Raw genomic sequence first — 24,045 nt, 5'->3', positions numbered from 1 at the left:
CTTAGACTGCACTTGGAGCAGTTTTGGGCCACTTATTTAAGAAAAGATGTGCAGACATTGGAGAGGGTCCAGAGGAGGTTCATGAGAATAATACCCGGAATGAACGTAATAACGTTTGAGAGGTGTTTGAAGGGTCTGAGCCTGTACTCACTGGAGTTGAGAAGAATGAGGGGGAATCTCATTGAAATCTATTGAATATTGGAAGGCCTAGATAGAGTGGATGTGGAGAGGATGTTTCTCACAGTGGAGGAGCCTAAGACCAGAGGGCAGAGTCTCAGAATAGAGGGACATCTGTTTAGAACAGAGAAGCGGAAGAATTTCTTTTACCAGAGGGTAGTGAATTTGTACTCCAGCTTATGCGGCTGTGAAGACTAAGTCATTGGGTATATTTAAAGCAGAGTTTGATAGGTTCAAGAATAGTCATGGTGTCAAAGGTTACAGGGAGAATGCAGTAGAATGGGGTTAAGAGAGATAATAAATCAGCCAAGATGTAGTGGCGGAGGAGATCTAATGAGCCAAATGGCCTAATTCTGCTCCTACGTCTTATGGTCTTATGACCTATGACCATTGCATTTTGAGATGAGCTGGTGGCAATCCACAAGTGTTGCCATGCTTCCGGCACCAATCTAGTAGGTCGATAACATAGTAAAATTAATTCATAGTCTTTGGAATGTGGGAAGAAATAGGAACACCAAGAGGAAATCCATATGGTCATGGAGGGAATGTACAAACTCCTTGCAGACCAGTGGCAGGAATTGAACCCCCAGCTTATAGGGTCTTAGAATAGCTGGCAGATAAGTTTCCCTTTCTCCTCATCCTCTGCAGTTCATTCACAGAGAATTACAGACTGTTCTCAGTGAATTATATAAAAAGACAGGTTATATTGAGAACAGTATATTAACCTTTATTTATCTAACACAAATGTCAGATGTTGACGAATATGGTTTTACATGATGTGTAAACATATATCAATATACTTCAAAATGGTACTGCAGTTTATGCAGTCACTGAAAGAAAATCACACTTTCACTAGAAATTGGAATCGCAGTCATGAATTCAGGACACCTCCAACCCCAACTTCAGTGAACAAGGTTAACAACATCATTTCCCATAATTACGTTAAAACACTCGGCAAAATGAATGTATAAAGCTTCATATATAATGTAATGCTCTCTAAGAATCAACAATGTTTCCTACAACCTCTTACACAATAAACAACATAAAAAATGAATTTTAGATACCGCAATATAAAGATGATTCATCTGCTCACTACAAGTTAGAATAAAAACTTAGAAGAAAGCACTTATTTTTTAACAATAGAACTGATCTTTAAAAACTGTGCTAAGATGTTATTGTAAGGAGTTGCAACTTAACAGCCCAGAGAGACAATGAGCTGGAGTACTAATTCCACATCCTTAGGGAGAGAGGGTAGGTTTGCAGCCACAATTCTCCAGCATGACAGATTCCCAATTTTGAATACGTCTTTGGGAAGAGGTAGCCAGACCAAGGGGAAAGACGGTATTAAGAGTATCCCCAATGGGTCACTCTTGTATTGGAAACAAATACCTTGCTACCTTCCCAGCTTAACAAAAGCATGTGGGATACCTAACGTGGGTATGATTGGAGGGCATGGTGGGGGAGGATAAGGGAAGGAAAGAAATAAGCTCACAAATAAATAAATTACAGTCAATACAAAGTATGTTAGATTCTAGTGACTTAATTGGCTTAGCTACAATACAAATTTCATTATAAATATGACTGCACTGCACACATACAGTACATTTTTTATATAGTAAATACACCATTGACATATTATTTGGCTATGGGCAAGTAAAGCAAATGTGTGCAGTTAGAAAGTTACTGACATTGACAAACCATTGGCTAAATGATTAAGCATTGATAAGAGCCTTTAGCCATGTTGACAGTATTCAGGACAAACATTTGTCCCAAGAGAATTGCTTTTGATCAGAAGATTTAATTCAAATCAGACAAAATCTATTATTCATGATCTGGCAGGCCATTGCTATTAATCACATCTGTTTGTAACACCATTAAACATACTGTGGAATAATTTCATTTAATAAACATATCAAGATGTATGATGAAAAATGAATTCATTAGTCCAAATGACTGTTGTGCTCCATCACCTTTTAATCTTTTACTCTCTAATTCAGCCACAATCACTTATATAACAGTGTGGGTTGTTTATAGAAGAGTTAGAAACACATTTTGAGGACCCATCATGGATTGTGTTTATGATTCATGGAAAATGTATTTTACATTTGTTGTTCCATTTCTGAAATGAGATTCTGCAATCTCATATCATTACAGAACACAATCGAATTTGCAGCACTTCTGAAAAAGTTCTCACTTTGTGGGACATTCTGATTTCTAAATTCCTATCTCCTAGTAAAAATAAATCAGAATAAGTGTTACCATTTAGCATCTATTCAAATGAAATAAATATTATAAACACTAGGAACAGAAAGGATATTTTAATGTTATGCCAATATTAATGGACAACAAGCAGGCAGAGATTCCTCACAGCAGCATCAGTAGCATTTACTAGTACGTAGGCATGCAGCTAAGCAAATGCAGAAAGAAAAATCAAAAGGTGTCAGGTGATAGCAGCCAAGGGCAAGCAGAGCCCGGCTCAGCTGATTTGAGCCTAGGTAAGAAAAGTAATTTGATCTTTGGGAAGAAATTCCCTTTCCTGCAGCATGACTCCTGATAACTTGACCAGGAGTTGCTCCTGTCCATGAATCAATCTATGGGCTGGATTGTTCTGCTTTCCAAATAGAAAAGCTTACAAAGGATTAACATCAGGATTGGATGGATTAGAAAAGATTAAAATATGGGATTTTGTTTTTACAAGATACACGACAGTCAATGAAGCACAGCAGCTGGAAGAGATCACATCGTAGAATGCAGAAAGTGGATATCATGAGGCTCTCTGAATCTTGAAAGGGATGACATGCAGGAGAACAAGCAGCACTCCAATCCAAATTTCAGCAACAGTTCTTCATAAGAGTGCTCCAAGATGTAGGCATATGCTGTGCTTAAACCAGTGCAGTATTTTCCAGCCCTAAAGCAGGAAATGCAAAAACTGTGCAGTCACAGACAGTTGACAGCAAGGAACACCAAAGTGCCTTTTGATGCAGATCCATAATAGAGCTTCCCATTTAAAATAAATCTAAGATTTCATAATATTGTACTGTACTCAGTAACAACTGTCCTCATATATGGAATGAGCCAGTTTTATTTTCAGGAACTTCATAGCACGATTAATCATTTTACTAATCCCACCAGCTACTGTGTAACATTTATAGATTAAGATGAAGCAAGAAGTTTTCAATTATTAGAAATGCTAAATAAATTAAGATGGAAGCTAATTGATTTGAATATTTCGTCTAGTTTTGGACAATCATTTCCATTTTACAGATCCACTGAAATGACATTACACAATCAAATTCCAAAATATAATGATCAACTAATTTACTCAGCAATCACCACAGAGGTGACAAGGAATCCACACCCCAAACTTTATCATCTTTTGCAATTGTTGCTTACCTCAAATTCTTCAGAAAATCCATGCTGATTATTGTTATACAGTTCATTGATGTGCTTTATAAACTGCTTGACTGGAATGGCCTCCATATCATCTGCAAAATGAACAAGCGTATTCATAATTAGTAAACCATACAATTGCAACACAGGCACAAATGAATCTGGACCAATTAGTGCCAAAACCTAGAACAGTATTCTGTCTGTCTAGGCACCATATCCGATGCAGACGTTGGTGACCATGGTTTTCCAGTAATATTACTGATGTGAAAATCTCAGATCTCAAAAGTGCTTCACGCTTAACTAATGCACAAAGATAAACTTTAAATGAAACCAATCAAACGTAACACATATGATCAACCAGAGCTGCATAAGGATAGCATTTTAATTAAAGTATTTGGGTGTAGAGCTTTAAATATTTACTTAATATATTGTGTACATATTGATATATTGATGACAAGATGACACCAATGACCAATGGTGTTGCGCTGCAGACAGCTCACAAAACCACTAGATACTCATCTTCTGGATATACTTCTGAACTGCAATCGCTGTTCTTCACCCTGTAATTTCTCTTTTAAGGATGTACTTTCTGGATGACTAAACAATATGCCGCAATCTCGTGGGGCACCTGGCGAACTAGACTATCCAGAATGCAGGTACAGACGGGGTGACCATTGCTGGGTATGGATGCTGCGTTGATGCTGGATGGCAGAACATAAACCCATGGTTGGCTCCATTACTCTGCGCCGATTAATGCATCGAGTGAGATTTCAATCATCGAGGATGAGAGAGGAAAATGTAAAGATGCTCAGTGCCGTCTGCCTACGTTTGACTGGTCTCCCTCTCTTCTTGCTACTATCATCAGGTGGGAGGTGCAGCAGTCTTGGGTCCCGCACCACCAGGTTCGTGAGCAGTTGTTGCACTGCAGCCACTGGACTCCTGGAAGGGCTTCACTCGTCTCAGTGCAGAATACGTCTGGGGACTCTGCAGTTCATGTTCCATGTACTTTTGTTTACTTTTTTAAACTATATGCATGACTTGATCAAGGTGCTCCAGCGCTGAACTGACTCTGCAGCTGTGGCCTGCAATGACTGGTACCCATCACAGCACTGCACTGCCTCTGTGGCTGTAGACTCACTTTCAGGGGACTCTGCGGTTAATGTCCCATGTGTTATTTGCTTACTTTATTACTGTTTGCACGATTTGCTCATTTTTCACACATTGGGTGTTTGATGGTCTTTGTTGTGTTGCATTTTTTAATGGGTTCCATTGCATTTCTTTGTTTTGTGGCTGCCTGCAAGAAGATGAATCTCAAGGTTGTATGCAGAATACATATTTTGATAATAAATGTACTTTGAACTTGAACTTTGAGACAAAAAAAAAATCACACCCTGAGCTTTACATGAAATAATGAACTCAAGACAAACCTACTGTTGTGGATTCAGAATAATTTAGAAACATGTTATGAACTTGGAACCCAGAATATTAAGCTCAGAGTAATCTAAATCCCAGATCATGAGCACAATAAATAAAGGAGCTAAATTTACTGACTATACTGCTTCCCAAATAAGAAAACAAAAACATGGGTATTAACAAGTTTTTTCTTACATACCACATCTTACATTTTCTGTGCAAAGAAGCAGAAATGCAAGGGGCCATCCTTCCAGCCATTAAAAGTAATTAAGTGAAAGGAAAGGTTGCATAGAAATGTTAAAGTGCAGCACCAGATGTGAAAGGAAAACTAAATGCAGAGATGTATAATGAGCTATTTAAAGAAAGAACTAGAGGCAAATTTTGCAATTTGAATTCTGCAAAGGTTAAAGCTATTTTTTTAACTGACATTTGAAATATCCAAACTTCTGCATAGACCACAAGACCATAAGATATAGGAGCAGAATTTGACCATTTGGCCAATTGAGTCTGCTCCACCATTTCATCATGGCTGATCCACTTTTCCTCTGAGTCCCAATCTCCTGCCTTCCACCCCATATCCCTTCATGCCCTGACCAATCAAGAATCTATCAACCTCTGCCTTAAATATACATAAAGACTTGGCCTCCACAGCTACCTGTGGCAAGGAATTTCAGAGATTTACCACTCACTGGCTAAAGAGATCCCTCCTTATGTCCGTTCTAAATGGATGCCCCTCTATTCTGAGGCTGCGTCCTCTGGTTTTAGACACTCACACCATAAGAAGTATCCTCTCCACATCCACTCTATCAAGGCCTTTCACCATTCGGTAGGTTTCAATGAGCCATCAAATGCTCAAATGCCGTTCAAACCTGGAATCATTTTCGTGAACCTCACTGAACCCTCCCCAGCTTCAGCACATCCTTTCTAAGATAAGGGGCCAAAAACTGATCACAATACTCCAAGTGAGGCCTCACCAGTGCTTTATAAAGTCTCAACATTACATCCTTGCTTTTATATTCTCTTCTGACGTTAGCATTCATTTCACTCGCCTTCCTCAACACAGACTTAACCTGCAAATTAACCTTTAGGGAATACTGCACAAGGACTCCAAAATCTCTTTGCGTCTCAGATCTGTGTATTTCCTCTCCACTTAGCAAATAGTCAATCCTTTTATTTTTTCTACTGAAGTGCATACCATAAACTTGCCAACACTTTATTCCATCTGCCACTTCTTTGCCCTTTCTCCTCTGTCTAAGTCCTTCTGTATCCTCTCTATTTCCTCAAAACTACCTGCCCTTCCACTTATCTTCATATCATTTGCAAACTTTGCAACAAAGCCATCAATTCCATCATACAAATCATTGACATATAACATAAAAAAAATCGGTCCCAACACCTATGGAACACCTCTAGTCACTGGCAGCCAACCAGAAAAGGTTCCCTTTATTCCCACTCTTTGCTCCCTGTCAATAAGCCACTGCTTTATCCATACTAGAATCTTTCCTGAGATACCATGGACTCATAGCTTGTTAAGCAGCCTCATGAAGATCCTTGACAAAGGCATTCTGAAAATCCAAGTGCACAACATCAATTGACCTCCAGCACCCAGGGCATGCACTTTTCTCACTGTTACCATCAGGTAGGAGATACAGAAGCCTGAAGGCACACACTCAGCGATTCAGGAACAGCTTCTTCCCCTCTGCCATCCGATTCCTAAATGGACTTTGAAGCTTTGGACACTACCTCACTTTTTAAAATATACAATATTTCTATTTTTGCACATTTTTAAAATAATCTATTTAATATACATAATTGATTTACTTGTTTATTTATTATGTCTTATTTTATTTATTTTTTCTCTCTCTCTGCTAGATTTTGTATTGCATTGAACTGCTGCTGCTAAGTTAACAAATTTCATGTCACAGCCCGGTGATAATAAACCTGATTCTGATTCTGATTATAGGTTCCTTTTTCATGCCTCTCTCCTTCTAGAAGAGTGGAGTAATGTTTGTAATTTTCCAGTCTTACAGAACCTTTCCAGAACCCTTGAGAGGTTATTGAGAGATCATTATTAATGCCTCCACAATCTCTTCAGCCATTTCTTTCAGAACTCTGGGGTGAATACCATCTGGTCCAGGTGATTTATCTTCTTCCAGACCTTTCAGTTTCCCAGAAACCTTCTTCCTCTTGATGGTAACTTCACACACTTCATGACCCTTAACACCTTACTGCTATGGTCTTCCACCATACTGTCCCCCATTACTACCTATCCAGCATAATTTTCCAGCAGTCTCCCTTTTAAACTTTATGTATCTGAAGAAACTTTTCATATCCTCTTTAACATTATTGGCTAGCTTATTTTTGTATTCCATCTTTACCTTCTTAATGACTTTTTAGTTGCCTTCTGTTGGGTTTTAAAAGCTTCCCGATCCTCTAACTTCCCACTAATTTTTACTCTATTATATGCCCTCTTTTGGGCTTTTATGTTGGCTTTGACTTCCGTTGTTAGCTATGGTTATGTCATCTTGCCTTTAGAATACTTCTTCCTCCTTGGGATATATGTATTCTGTGCCTTCCAAATTGCTTTCAGAAATTCCAGCCATTGCTGCTCTGCCATCACCCTGCCTGTGTTCTTTTCCAATCAACTCTGGACAACTCCTCTCTTGTGCCTCTGTAATTTCCTTTACTCCACTGTAATACTGACACATATGACATTAGATTCTCCTTCTCATATTTCAGGGTGAATTCAATCATATCATGATCCCTTGACCCTAAGGGTTTTCTTTTTAACCTTAAGTTCTCCAATCAATTCTGGTTCATTGCACACCACCCTATTCAGAATAGCTGATCCCCAGTGGGCTCAAGCATGAGCTGCTCTAAAAAGCCATCTCGTAGGCATTCTAAAAATCTCCCTCTTGAAATCCCGCACCAACCTGATTTTCCCAATCTACCTGCATATTGAAATTCCTCATGACTATTGTAACATTGCCCTTTTGGCATGCATTTTCTATCTGTACTGTAACTTGTAGACAAAATCCTTACTATTGTTTGGGGGTCTGTATATAACTCCCATCAGAGTCTTTTTACCCTTGCAGTTCCTTAGCTCGATCCACAACGATTCAACATCTTCCAATCCTATGTCACCTCTTCCTAATGATTTAATTTCTTTTTTTTTATCCAACATAGCCATGCCACCCCATCTGCCTTCTTGTCTGTCTTTTGATACAATGTGTACCCTTGGACGGGAAGCTCCCAGCTATTATCTTCTTTTAGCCATGATTCAGTGATATCTACAGCATCATACTTGCCAATCTGTAACTGTGCTTCAAATTCATTGACCTTATTCTGTATACTGCGTGCATTCAAATATAACACCTTTAGTCCTGTATTCACCCTTTTTGATTTTGCCCGCCTTTTACGTTGCAACTCATCCTGTCGACTGCATTTCTACCCTATCATCAGTCTCTTATTGCTAGGAGTCTCACTACACATTGCCTCTGATTGTAAACCAGCTATCTCATATTTAGCATAATCGCTCCAGTCCCAACCAGCTGTCAAATTAGTTTAAACCCACCCAAACAACTCTAGCCAACCTGCCCACAAGGATATTGGGTTCAGGTGTAATCCATCCCTTTTGCACAGGTCATACTTCCCCAGAAGAGATCCCAATGATCCATAAAACGAAACCCCTACCCCCTGCACTAGTTCCTCAGCCACACATTCATCTGCCAAATCATCCTATTTTTTCCCTCACTGGCATGTACCACAGGCAGCACTCCATAAATTACTACCCTGGAGGACCTGTTTCTCAGCTTTCTCCTAGCTTCCTAAAATCTCTTTTTAGGACCTCCTCACCTTGTCTACCCACATTATTGGTGCCAATAAGTACCAAAACTTTTGGCTGCTCAGCTTCACCCTTGAGAATGCCATGGATACAATCCAAGACATCCCTTATCCTGGCATCAGTGAGGCAACATACCCTCGTCTCTTATTCTTTGTGTTTGAGGAACAGAGCAGGCTGAGATCAAAAGAGACTTTATAAAGACAATAGAAATAGAATACTTGGAGGAAGAGAATTTGCAAACACCAGCACTGACAGATTTGAAAGCACTGGGGTCTCAACTTTCAAGTTCAATTTATTACTTCAAATATAACATAATGACATTTTGAGCAATGAAATACATTCAAAGGAGAAGTGCCAAACAAATAGATTACTATTCAATATTTCACTCTGATTAGTGACAAGATATCAGGTTTAATTTTAAAAAAGATGGTGAAATTTTAAATAAAATCAGAAATTACTTGAATGCAGTTTCATGACACAGGAGTGAGAAATTCCGAAAGGAGCCCTTTGTTAGAATTTAATACAGTATCCTTTTTCAGAATTCCCATAAAACAAGTTAATGTTCTCTTTGAATAAAAAGTGTTCTGTAGTATAATCCCATTTTTCCTTTCTCATACCACACTTACTACACTTAATATCTGTGCTTTTTTAATTAGACATTTACAATACAATAAAACAAGATTAAAGAATTTGAATGCTTTACACAATTAAACTATTGTTCAAGGAACTTATTTTCCTGGAGCAATTCATATTCTGAATACAGCTTCTGTGTGAGACTATATGAAATACCACTTGAGTACAACCTTTCATGTATGAGCCTGGTTGGGCAGTATATTAAAAAAAAATAGGCTTGTTTGGGTCAGGTGAGGTTGGGTCTATTGACTCAGCACCACAGAAGTTAAGAGAAATTACCCAGTCTTATTACATGTAAACAGCACAACCAAGATTGGGACACTCACAATGATGTTTGGGTTGGCTAGGCTAAGCTAGGTAAAAAGTAATAAGCACTCAGTATTGGGTTAGATGCAGAACTTTAGTGAGGTTGAGTCAGAAAAAATGTGATATCTGAGCAGCCGTCTCAACAGGACCTCCGTTTGGTATTCTTTTATTCATTCATGCAGATGAACAGCACTCCATTGCAAGGCTAGGACTTAGGGTACATCCCCATTCAGAAGGTAGTAATGAATCACTTTAATGAATTACCACAGCTTGTATGGTGAGGTATCTTCTACAGTTCATTGGCAAGGGGTTCTAGCAATAATGTTGAAAAATAATATGTTCCTAAGTCAGTATGCTGTACACTCGGAACTGGCTGCACTCCCATGCATCTGCTGAGTTTATCCTTCAAGCTGGTACAGATTGCAGTTTTGGGAGAGGCTGTGGTAACTAATCTGATCAACATGCCATTCATCATCTTAAGCTTCACTACCCCAAATATTTCCATGCACAGAATGTACATAAATGTATTGTGTTAATGAAAGTGTTTTTAAGGGGTTTAAAGCCTAAATGGGGTTGACAGGCGGACAACGTTGTTGTGAACTTTGCTGAAATTCTTAGGCACAATGAAAAAAGTTGATCATGAAACCCAAGTTTTGATCCTGCTCATTTTTCCTTATTTGCTCAGGCCATCTACTTTTCTTTTCTTTCTCTCCACTTATTCCCTACTTCCCTTGATTTTGACTTTTTGCTAATGAATCCCGTTCAGCCTGTTATTTCTATTCTCCTCACACTAGCTCTCTCCCTCCCAAGTCGCAACAGCTCTCCAGCATCTGCCTACCTTTACACCATTTCATACTCTCTTCACTCAGCCACAAGCACAAAACATTTTCCTTCTGCCCAATTGAAAAATATTGATATTTTCTTATTGTGTTACAGTGTGCATTTAAAACATGAATTAGAGTAGGTACATATATAATTTATTTATGTATTTTTAAAAAACACTTGATAGTTATATTTATAATATTATGTTAAAGAAAGCCGGCTGGTGGCGTAGTGGCATCAGCGCCAGACTTTGGAGCGAAGGCTCCCGAGTTCGAATCCAGCCGGCTCCCTTGCACACTTTCCATCCATGCTGGGTTGAGCGTCAAGCTAGCAACTCGGCCTCGTAAAAATAAGAAAGTCTGCTAAAGAAACGCCCTCATGACAGCATCCCGATGATTCCATTTGGAGTTAAGGGCTTTCTTCTTCCTCTTCTATGTTAAAGAAGCTGTTAATTTTATGGAACATTATGTTATAATGAATACAACAACTGATAAAACTTACATTTTGCAAATCTCAGTTAATAAACTGGTTGAAGATCTGCATTTTTCCCTTCATATCAATATTTTACAACATTATATATTAAGATTTATTTTTGATTTCAATCTCTATTTTTTAATGGATGGAATCATTACAGTTTGAAAGCACTTCCTTACAAGATGAGCTTAAAAAAGTCTTCAAAAGATTTGCAAACTTACTGATGCTACTCATGCTATCTCTTGTAGTTCAGCACAAAAACTCAAAGTCACTCATATCTTTGGTGGATGCGGTGTGTGACCCGGTGTTCAATTGGAGTTAATGCTCATCTGGGGGCATCATTCTGCTAGAAACCCCTCCAGTTAAATTCTGCCAATTGAATTGAGTACAAAATGTTTTGTTCCAGGGAACTTCTAAGATGTGACCCAACCTCCCCCTTTTTCTAGTAACTACACATCTTGGCATACTTCCTGCACATTCTTATCCCCACTAGCAGGCCACAAAGAAATATTTTTCCCCATTTCCTGGTCAACTTTACCAATTGCCACGACCAGAACCAGACATTGCAGGCCACAGGCACATTGCTTTCCTAAAATTCAGCTGAAGATCCCTCTAAATAATGCTGATGCACTTATTTGTTAGCTGTTAGTGATTTTTACAGCCATGCTCCCAGAGTCTGAAGGGGCCTCATCAGAAAGAATATCACATTTATATATCTATTCATGCCTTCCCGTTTTAGACAATTGTCCTTGAAGACTATAACTTACTCAAGTCATTAGGGCACTTGGCATACAATAAATTCAGTTTGGTCTAAAACTGTAAGGTGAAAATGAAAGAGGATAGCAATTGGCATAGCTACTGTCTCTCAAGGTCAGAAACCGAGATTCAAACATGATCTCAGGTGCTGCCTGTGTGAAGTTTCCACATTTTCTCCGTTTCTGCCTGGATTTGCTCCCGGTGCCCTGGGTTCCTCCCACATCCCAGAGACATACGGATTGGTAGGTTGACCCCATTGGGTAGGTGAGTTGCACAGTCTGGGAGGGGATGTGAATGTGTGGAGAATATAAGTGGGAATAATGTAGGATTAGCACAAGCAGGTGCTTGGAGGTGGCGCGGAATCTGTGGGTGAAGGGGCCTGTAACTCTGTGACTAATGAGTGGAATGTACAGTAGGAGAGCATGAGTTGAACTTATCATCCACTTATATACACTCAGTGGCCACTTTAGTAGGTACACTTGTATAGGTGTTCGTTAATGAAAAATTCCAGTCAGCCTACAATGTGCCATCAGCTCAACGCACAAGTACATGCAGACATGATCAAGACGGTGCTTGTTCAGGCCACACGTCAGAATGGGGAAGAAGTGTGATCCAAGTGACTTTGACTGCGGAATAATTGTTGGAACCGGACGAGGTGGTTTGAGTATCTCAGAAACTGCTGATCTCTTTGGATTGTCATTCACAATGGTCACAAGAGTTTACAGAGAACAGTGTGAAAAACAAAAATAAAAAATCCAGTGAGTGGCAGTTCTGCGAGCAAATATGCCTTGTTAATGAGAGAAGTCAGAGGAGAATGGCTGGACTGGTTCAAGCTGACAGGAAGGTGACAGTAACTCAAATAATCACGTGTTACAACAGTGGTGTGCAGAGCAGCATCTCTGAACGCACAACACATCGCACAGAGAAATGGATGGGTTACAACAGCAGAAGTCCATTAACATACTTTATTAGGCAGAGGAGGTATCTAACAAAGTAGCCATTGAGTGTAGTTTCAGTTCATTATAAGCAACTAATGATATCTAAAGCCTTGTACTATTATGTTCCCTTCAATATCCCTATTATGGTTCTTTAAAAGGAACATTGTAGCTGTATCTGGCACCTGAGGCTCACAATTCTATTTAAAGCTCATTTAGATTACCCAGCTTCCAGAAAGCAAAAACAACTCTGATTGCACATATGAATCAATTAACACTATATTAGAATTACCAATGGAATACACTAACAATGGACTTATTACGTGACTCAAAGGTAGAAAATTAAGTTCAAACACTAGCATCAAAAGTAACAGATGCACTTTTCTCTGGATTTTCCTAAAGTTTTTGAGAGTAACTGCTCCTCTATTTTCAACTTACAGACTTTAGTAGTTGTTGAAATCGAAGTGGATTATTCATCACAATTGCTCTTTGGGAGAACTTAGCCTTGATGCCATGTATTGGTGGAGCTAGCACAATGGAATAAGATACAGTATAAACCTCAGAGTTCCTGCAATGTTCCCATTTTAAACCCGAACAAATATATTCCATGTTGATCACTTGATGCTGTGCCTTCTGATCACACCCCCAAACAGTGACCCGTATGACGGAAAACTCTTCTTCTGTTCCATGTGACAATCACTTGCTGCCCAAAATCATGATTTTGCTGATCAATGCTTTCTGAATGGTTTGTCATGTGGCCAGATGAGTGGTAACTGTTGAAAAATCTTGGGTCTAAGGCTGCAGAGTCAGACAGAGTACCAACCCCTAGTTTTACATATGTATTACTCTCAGACTGGAGCTGGATTTTCAGGTATAGAACTGTTTAAAACTTGGATAAGTTTCTATAAGTGTAGTCACTTTTATTTTCTTTATAGAATAGCTAAATTGAAATAGCCAACACCTAGCTAAAACTAGGTGAAAAGAATACCCACCATCATTTCACAGATAAAGAATTACTTTTGAAAACCAGGGTCTCAACTAAAGATGATCAGACAGATAGTCAAAAGAGATCAGTCGAAAGAGGAAGACTTCTCAAGGAAATATTTTGAGAATATCTGAGTTTTAGAAATGCGTAATTTTCTCAGATTCTAAATTTCTTCATTTATAAAGAATTTACCTGGCTGGCTCCACCTGGTTTTATTACACAAGGAGACTTAGAGTGAAATGTTTAATGACAACTACTAAGTTGTTGCAATTTGTTAAGATTCTTGAGCAAGATGTTATATTCTTGTTTCATAAAATCAGCATCATGAAACTTCAGAAGCAATCAGAAGTAGACCAGTATGAATCTGCATAATTAGTTTTTTGGTGGTCCTGAAAGCAGTGTGTTGAGTACTTGTGCTATATTTATGAAATTACATTTATTGAGTATCTGAGGTTCCTGAAAATGCTCTGACATGTTCGTGACCAGTTGTTGAATTATAAAGTCCTTCAGTTTGGCTGGCAAAATAGTCATGAACATCTTCAAAGGTAATACAGAAAAGGATAATACACTAATTATCTAAATGTTTTAATCTTGACTACCAGTAACTAGATTGCTGTATCAGAGGGAAATGAGAGCCGGTTCTATTCTATGCTTGATTGAAAAGTGGCTTCCTCCGAACACAAGATACAGTGATCAGACCTGAAGGCTTCTCGATTTACAGAATAGTCCAGACTGCTGATTTGCAAAAGGCAAAAGGTGGAGGTGTGTATTTCATGGTGGTGCTCCAATGTGGCGGTTTTATTGAAATTGTGTTCTCCCGACTTGGAACACCTAATGCTCAAATGCTATCCAGTCTACTTAATGAAGGAGTTCTCATCTGTGATCCTGAATGTAGTATACATACCATCAGTGGCCAACTACAATCAAGCGCTTGCGATACTGCATGATGCTGTCTCTAGACAAGAAACAGTCTATCCCAACACATTTCAAATCATAGTAGGATATGGAGGAAATCCTTGACCTCTCAAACCCACAGGAATACCATTGACATTGCTTTCAGTAAAAGGAAAGCCAACACCTGCTGCCTCACAGACCACACAACTACATGATCAACCTTCTCCTGGGCACCACCCCTCCCCAAGGCTACCTGTTCTCTCTCACCTCCTGAGACACAAGCCATGAATAACTACATTGCTGAAACATGGTTTCATTCAATTATCCAAGTCCCCAGCCGTGCAGGACTCTTCCTTGTCATGAGGAAAGATAGGAGTCTTTGCCTACCATGGACTCAATGGAATCATCAAGAACTGTAACCCTCTGCTTTTGATAGATAGCACATTTAGAACACTCTGCAAGACCCAGATCTTCACCAAACTAGGTCTATGAAGCATATACAACCTGAGTCGCATCAATCGGGGGATGAGTGGAAGATGGCGTTCATAACACCACTGTCCACCATGAATACTTGATAATGTCTTTCAGACTTTCTAACAGTCCAGCCATCCTCCAAGTCTTCATTAACGAGATCTTCCGAGACGTGCCACACAGGTATATGTTCAACTATCTTGATGACATCTTCATGTTTTCCCAGGATCCCCCAAGAGCATGTCTGTCATGTTCATTCAGTCCTTCAGCATCTCCACGAAAACCAATTGTACTGCAAGTTAGAAAAATGCCAGTTCCACACCCTAGTCAATTCCTTCCTTTCACCACAAGGCATAACCATGGACCATGCTCCCTCAAACAGCACTTTTCAGGCTTCTCCAACGTCTTCCACTGATTCATTAGAAACCTCCGCCAATTACTGCTTCTCTCACCTCCCTCACCAGTCACCTATCGCAGGGATAACCTGGTCTGCTACTGCAGACCACGCTTTCGAGGAGTTCAAGAGTCGCTTCATCATTGCTCCCATTCTCTGCCATCTGAACCCCTCTGGACCTTTTGTGATGGAGATGGACACATCTGATATGGGCGCTTGGGCCATCTTCTCCCAGTGAGGACCGCACTGGAAGACACACTCTTGTGCTTTCTTCCTGCCCAAGTTCAACTCTACACAACGCGATTATGGAGTAGGAGACAGGAGCTATTTGCCATTAAATGCATCTTGGAAGAATGGAGACAATGGCCGATAGGAACCACTGAGCCTTTCCTGATCTGGACCGACCATGACAACCTCATATCCCTACAACGGACCTGCCAACTCAGGCCACATCGGGCACACTGGGCTCTCTTCTTTGAGCAATTCAATTTCACCAACCCCTACCAATCTGGCTCCAGGAACATTAAGGCAGGTGCCTTGTCACAACCTTCCAACACAAGTGAAATGGAGATTGACCGTCAGCTCATCATTCCATCCTCATAGATTCTCACCCCAATCATCTGGAACCTTGAGAAGCAGATTCACCAGGCCCTATAGTACGAGGCTGCTCCAGCTTACACACCGGACAACTGCTGCTGTGTGCTCTGAGGGGCTCCAGTGGGCCCACTTCTCACCCCTCTCTGGCCATCCAGGTGCATAGTGGACTCTGGATTTTTTGCAATGCCTGTGCTGGTGCCCTACCATGATCACAGATATATATCGTTTTGTTACTGTCTGACCTCAATGTGCCCAGTCCATTTCCTCCGACCAGTGGTCACCTGGGCTCCAATGGCCCCTTCCAGTCCCTCAAAATCTGTGATTCCACAGTGTCATGGATTTTATCACAGGTTTGCTACCTTTTGATGGGCTATGGAGGTTGTGACAGCGGCAGACCGGTTCTCCAAGGCAGCCTACTTCATTGTGCTTCCCAGACATCTGTCCGCTGCTGAGATGATGGACCTGGTTCTATCTGCTAGGGCCCTGGTTCACTGCTGCCAGATTGCTTGGAACAGGGTAAAGACGGCTATCCTAGCTGCCAATTATGTCTACTGCTGCCAGGCAAAATGCCAGTGGCACCCAGCCAGACTATTCCAGCCTGTGGACCATGTCTGGCTGTCCACCCAAGATCTGCTCTGTGCACCAACACCCACAAACTACATCAGTCCAGTAACTTATCATCTCCAGATGCCACTGTCCCTTAGGATCACCAAGGCAGTCTACTTCATTGTCCTCCTCAGCTACCTTCCATATATCCTGCCTCAAGCCTGTTGTCCATGGGTTACTGAACCCACCTGAGCCTGGACCTCTGGAACCTAGGCTGGTGGAAGGTGGCCCAGTGTACATGGTTCACCTGTTGATGGATTCACATGGTTATTCATCACTTTTCGTCCCTCTTCCCTCCGGGAGAATGCCCAGGAGCTTGAAGACTCGTACGGCCAGATTTGGGAACAGCTTCTTTCCAACTGTGATAAGACTGCTGAATGGATCCTGACCCAGATCTGGGCCGTACCTTCCAAATATCCGGACCTGCCTCTCAGTTTTTTTGCACTGCCTTACTTTCCCTTTTCTATTTATGATTTATAATTTAAATTTTTAATATTTACTATTGACTTGTACTCCAGGGAGCACGAAGCGGAGAATCAAATATCGCTGTGATGATTGTGATGATTATTGTTTGGCGACAATAAAGGTAAAGTATATCTAAGTATATCATGGTTAACTGGGAAAGTTATGGCCCAGAAGAGAGGTCTTAGGCGCTGTCCAGTTTCACCCTGGAACTATTACTCTTCAAGGAGTTCCGCCAGACTCCTCCGGATCATTCTGGGCTATCAGGAGCTGGCCATAGAAGGGGCACAATCCTGTCAGGCTTTGTTGCCTCCTGTTTAGTATCTGTTCGTTCTTGTCTTGTGGTCCCTCATGGCCTGTTATCTTGCAGTTGATTATTAAAGATATGGCTCACCGCTAAGTTGTCTCCACTGCTCTGCTTTTGGGTCAAGCCTCTTCTACATTTCATGACATCAGAAGCCTACTCGTGATTCTTTTTCTTATGTTCTGCATTTCAACTTGCATTTTAGTTGCTTTCAGTTTTTCTGTAATCTCAAATTCATTAACAAGCTACGTGGACACATGAAATATTTTGCAAGGAAAATTATTTCACAGAAAAGGAATCAAGCTACCTGATGATTTGAGTAAGTACAACTAGATTTCCAGGATGAAAAGAGCAATCAACACATATTTCACTTAAAGATAATCAAGTTTGAGTCAGACTAAAACAATGATCAATGCTTCTTCTAAAAGACGGAGCAAGGAAGCAGAGAAAAATCAAAGGACAGAAATGGTCATTGGAACCAGTATTTCTTCTTAGCCAACCTGGTCCTTATTCTTTCATAGTATTTAGCATTTTCATGAGAAATTCTTTTCAAAACAAATTAATTGAAGAATTTTATGACAAGTACTTCCATTTTCTAAATCGACAAACCACATGCTGGAGGAACTCAACAGTCCAGGCAACGTCTGAGGAGGGAGAGGAGGAAAGCTTCTTTAAAGTGGGCATACCTTGAAGAGACTTTGTTGTGAAGTAGCAAAATGGAGAAATAAAATCCATATTCCAGCATCTGCAGCATTGTGTGTCTTAATTTTCTCATTGTTACCAAATGCAAACACTTCCCATTTAATTTTTAGTGATAATGTTAAAGCTGGTTTCTTTCCTTACTGCTTTGTAAATCTATTATAATTTCTCTGAAAATAATTCACAATCTTGAGGATTTTGCTATTACGTTGCTCTTTAATCTTTCTGCTACAGTGAAAAGTGCTAATTTCTCAAGCCTTTCATCATAAATGCTATGAATATGATACAACAGTTTAACTATACATTAAATTTGATACCACCGTATCATTCAAAAGTGAGATATTAGTCAATATTAGGTACGCCATTGATATATATGATACAGGTTCACAGATTATTTACCTTGGCTAGTAAATTTTCACATGAATAAATTTGACAGAAAGGTTATATTCATATCTTGCAGGAAAATACTGGCAGTTCTGGGCAGATTGCTGGCAGTTTTCCATGGAAGTTCAGAATTTTGATGCACGTGTGCATGAACATATAAGTGAAAAATTTGCTAGCAGCTGTTTGCTAGCAATCTCACAATGTTGCATTTGACTTCCAATGGAGTCTAATGAAAGAATGCAGTTTCCATGGTTCCCAGCAATCATGTTGGGGAATCTGCTTGAAGAACCAGTTCCAGTTTTGATCTGGCTTACAACATTCTTTTCATTTCCAAAGGTCATTGCTCTTAATTGATATAGAATTCTTAATCATTACATAACTTTTAAACTTTCGATTTTTGCCACTATATTCATTTTAATATTTTAAATGTTTTCCATGTAGAAATATTTAGCATTTTGACTGCATTGACAGCCAGCTAAACCTGAGTTAGTACCTTAGCCAGCAGTCAAAATGTTTTCATGGGTGGGATTTGTTCTGGTCCTTTTCCCCTCCAGATGATGAGAGTGGCAGAATGGAAAACCCTACAATTTCCCACAGTCTGCTTATTGAGCTAATCACCAGCAGAGTCCAGCAGTAGTCAACAGTGGCCCATAATTCACCAGATTCAAATTCTGGGATACTGCTTCTCTCTCTAATTTTTCTGGAAGTATCTAATCTGAGCTCAATGCTTTCCTACAGCATGGATGCTCATGAACTTTATGGTCAGATGACTCAAATGTAAGAAAAAGTTGCCTTAGCAACAATAAGAGACATTTTAACTACCAGCTTTTAAGTAGCTGTGGTGATCTGATTAGTATGCAAGGAGAGTTCACCATGTGGTGAATCATGCTTAAGGCATCATGAATGTGTGGGATAGGCACAAAGGTCCTAACATGATTTTGGTTTGTACATGTGTTTATTAATGTAGCTACAAATCATTTAATTTATTATCAAAATGTTTGCTGAAATAAATCCACAATTTAAGGGAGTATTTATTAGTTGAAGTTGAATCATGGAGCTATTGAATTATCTTAAGTGCACCAAAGTCACTATGTAGAAAACTTAAAACAAAGCTAAAAGAAAACCACAGCAATAATAGTGCAATGAGGTTTTGTTGTCTAAGTGAACCATATATCAGTATTCAGTCTGCTCCTTAGACCTGATGTGGACACTTGTCAATAGATAGATAGGAACAATTATTCAAAGTGAATGCACAGAAGACAGTGATCAACAACAACCAATGAAATACTGCGTCAGGAAGTCAATGAAGATAATTTATCTAGGCAAGACTGTTTAACTACTATACAGAGTAAAAAAAAACATTAAGCATTCACTCTTCTTCACAGTGACACTGCATATAAAATCATTAAAAAGAAAACCTATTAAAGTTAGTTGCTGAATCTAGCAGTCTTAAGCGCCTGTGTGCAGTTTATAACTGGAAAATGTGATTTCTGATCTAAGAATTAACAGGTAGAGGTACTCCAATTCTCTTGCCAAAGGCTGCAGATGAACTTAATACTTAACAGCATGACAAATGAGTGCTTACGTTCTTACAGCCTGTAATCAAGTCCATGTTTTGTGACATGATCTTATCATCAAGCTGATAGCTATTTGATTGACAAGAAAATCAGCACTAGTTAGCCAGTTATTTAGAATGATGGAAACTCTAAACCCATGAAATAACACGTCATGACAAAAGAATCTGTAATATTATACCCCAATTGTGTTTTGATCAAAAATGAGATAGCATTGACGGATGAGATTATGTTTTGTAGATAATAAAATAAAAACCAAAGCAATAGTGTCCAACTTCCCTTGCACAGAAAGTCATGAGCCAACTTTGCTCCTGAATTGCAATCATCCATTTCAATACACAAGCATACTTTTCTTGCATGTTTTTGTGGATCATATATGCATGGGAATCTGTCACATCGTTCCAGAATCAACCTGCTTCTTCCTAGACCAAATAATGGGTCACAAAGTTTCATTAGAATTTTCATCTAAATTTTTGATGTGAGTTTCTCAAATGTCTATGATATGTTAAGTTTGATGTGTGTGTTTTTAACAAGATTAAATGCTTAAACAAAATGCAATTTTTCCGTAGGATCTTAAAAAAAATTCCACCTAACTCATTAAGATAATTTTCAGAGTTTGCTATGAAAACTGAAAACATAAATATGTCACAAAAATGTTTTCCAAGAAATACTTCAGACCAATCATCTCTGAACTTTGAGATTAATCTACAATATATTGATTTATTTTATGTGCATTTGAACCTGAACTAAATACCATTCAAAAACTTTGTTTTGTATATGCAAAGAAAGAATAATTAACATACCTGGAATTGGAATAATGGGAATGCTTTCATTAGGAACCACCCGTGGTGAATTGCTATCTTCCACATAGAAGTGCGCTGTTTGAAAGCACTTTCTGGGGGGAAATAAACAATGTGGTTATTTTATTGTAAACTATAGGCACTGAAAAAAACTTAAAGCTTTGAAATAGTGGATGCTCATAAACAAATCCCTGGCACATAGCTATCATTTACATTTGCTTTACATTGTCAATCATTCAAATGTTTCTGAAAGACCTTTGAAAAGAATCATCAAACAATTAAAATGCCTGCAGATCTAAATTCCTTTCAGCTTTTGGAGGTGCACAAAGGCAATATCCATTTGTTTTCAAACTTAACACAATCACACTCCTATTTTTTAAGGTAAAGTTTTCAAAAATAATAACTGCCTGCCTATCATTTTGAGGACGTTTGGAGTAATAAGAAAATACTGAATTATAACCACTGAGATACTCTTAAAATGGCATGAAACTCAGCCTGGGGCCCAAGGAGGATGAAAATATTACACAGAGAAAGATTCAAGCAAAACAATCCCTGATAGTTAAAGTAGTGTTGCACCACAAACCTCCCAATATTTTACCTGTACTTGATGCAGAGTAACGAGCACAAATTGGTCATCATTGAGAAAGCACGTCCAACGAAAGCACAGAGAGCTGTGAACAGTCTTTGCATGGTGATGTTGACTGAAGCTGGACTCTAAAACTCCAACGTCATTGCTCATCTGATTTAATGACTTTCCATGGGCTGGAACTGAATATCAAATGAGTCTCTCCATGCTCTTGTGACAGAAGGAGGGACTGCTATGTTCATGAGGGTCTTCTAACAAAGGGATTATTACACTACAATGAAGCCCTTAATAAACCATTTGGGAGCACCTGCACACAGCCCTAATGTTGCTGCCTCCTGATTCATGTAAATTTACTGTTATCACACTGAAAACAAAAAAAAACTGTCCCTTATGTTTTTTCCAATCTACCGTTCTGTTACACATGGTGATCTCACACTTTATAATTGCTGAGCTGTAATTACTGACTGGCAATTAAGGCACTCAGTGTAAGTAAACCACAGTTAAAGATTTTTATTATTTTTGTTGAAATCTAGTACTGCACAAGACACTAAATATTAAAATGCTTGATAACAAGTGTGTACACAGAAATAAATAACATTCTCAAATCTGATTAAGCTGATTGAGAAGTTATATAATTCCAAAACCACAAAGGTATATAATTTTAATTTCCCCCTTAGCAGTAGCATTAGGAGCATTTGATTTTCTCCTGACTTTTCCAGTTGAGTTGGAAAAAAAACTATTCAATGAAATTGGATGAATTACATTTTGACAGGGTTAATAGCAAATTAATTAAATTCATAATATATTTACCAAAGTCATCTTTTACAATTTGGAAGTGGTGACATTAAATGTGAACAGCAAAGCTAACTATTCTTTTTATCAGAATCATAAGACCATAAGACATAGGAGCAGAATTAGGCCATTTGGCCCATTGAGTCTGCTCCACCATTCAATCATGGCTGATCTTTTTCTAACCCATCCTCAGCCTTCTCCCCATAACCCTTGATGCTATGTCCAATCAAGAACCAATCAAGCTCTGCCTTAAATACGTCCAATGACCTGGCCTCCACAGCTGCCTGTGGTAATAAATTCCACAAATTTACTACCCACCACTGTCAGCATAGCTGTAAGCAGGATTATATTTTAAGGATACCTTTGAAGTCAAATAAATGTGAATCATAGAAAAAGGTGAAGATGACTCACTGTGGATCAGCAAAACTGATCTCAAACTATTGTGTGGGCTTAGTATAAAGTCTACCAAAAATAATTAGAAGACCTCAAAACATAATCTCAAATTCACCTGCCCACCTGAGTGGAATGGGTCAGGTTCTATTTTTTTCTTTTCTCTCTCCCTCCCTCCCTCCCCCTCCCCCTCCCCCCTCTCTATTATTGTAATATATAGGAATTTTTTATGTCTTGCACTGTACTGCTACCACAAAACAACTAATTAATTTACTTAATCTAGATGTGGAGGGCCTGTCCTGCTGGGATGATAATTCCAGAGTCTAACGGAAATAAAAGCAACACACGCAAGATACTGGAGGAACTTAGCAGATCAGGCAGCATCTATGGAAATAAACAGATAGTCGACGTTTCGGGCCGAGACCCTTCTTCGGGACTGAAAAGGAAGGGGGAAGAAGCCAGAATAAAAAGGTGGGGGAACGGGAAAGAGGTGAGCTGAAAGGTGATTGGTGAAGCCAGGTGGGTGGGAAAAGTCATAGGCTGGAGAAGAAGGAATCTGATAGGAGAGGAGAGTGGACCATATGAGAACGGGAAGGAGGAGGGGACCCAGGGGGAAGTAATAGGCAGGTGAAAAGAAGTAAAAAGTCAGAACTATAAACTCAAACTCTAACAGAAACATGAACTTAAGAAACAATGGGAAACCTTGCTTTGAAAAGTACCCAGCAGTCTTGACAATTGGTAAAAACTTGTTCCCAAGTTTGGTAGGTTTCAAAACTATCAAGTGTTTTTAAAAATGAAACAGACTAAAAACATTTAAAGTAATTAAAAACCTCAATAAGATCACTTAAAAAAAAAGAATTCACCAGTAACTTTTCTTCCCTGCAGCCTTACAATCTCCACTGAAATCAAAGAGCTCATGTCTAACCTCAGCATAAATCGAGTAGAACATGAGCAACATGGAACTCCACCAATGAATTCCATGAACCATTCATGGTCCATTAAAAGCAGGCAGAATTTACCAGTAAAACCCAGGGTTATCTGTGATGTTAATTGAGCAGGCAACTAGTAGCTGTTGAATACTAGAGTTGAGTAGAATTGCTCTTGGAGTCTTTGTCAGCCCATGAGGTACACAAGCCCCACAAATTCTCTGGATGTATAAATGCACAGTCCTGCTGAAAAGTGCACTTCACTAGGAAAGTTGCTGCTCCCTGTGCAGCTTTGGTGCTTGATGGACAAGCGATACTGCTTTGCCTGTGGGAGCAGCTGTTTAATTTACTGCTGTCTTTTAATGTGAATGTGTTACTGAAGTTATCCACCAGTCTACAATGGCATGCTGCTTTATTAGAGCAAATCTGTT

The 24,045-nt window shown here is 39.3% G+C and overlaps 1 protein-coding gene across 2 annotated transcripts in view; it reads right to left on the bottom strand.

Moving 5' to 3' along the window:
* Positions 1-24,045, bottom strand: part of LOC140211072 (receptor-type tyrosine-protein phosphatase gamma-like) — a 677,613-nt gene that overhangs the window by 61,149 nt on the left and 592,419 nt on the right. For both annotated transcript variants that reach the window (XM_072280498.1, XM_072280497.1), the window contains 2 exons: positions 20,924-21,015; positions 3,571-3,662 (listed from right to left, as the gene is read on the bottom strand). In XM_072280498.1, coding sequence (XP_072136599.1) covers positions 3,571-3,662; positions 20,924-21,015 — 184 coding nt within the window. The remainder of the gene's footprint in view (positions 1-3,570; positions 3,663-20,923; positions 21,016-24,045) is intronic.

This window comes from Mobula birostris, chromosome 16 (genome assembly GCF_030028105.1).
Source record: "Mobula birostris isolate sMobBir1 chromosome 16, sMobBir1.hap1, whole genome shotgun sequence".
In the NCBI taxonomy this organism is placed as follows: Eukaryota; Metazoa; Chordata; class Chondrichthyes; order Myliobatiformes; family Myliobatidae; genus Mobula; species Mobula birostris.
This window is presented reverse-complemented; position numbering and strand designations above follow the sequence as displayed.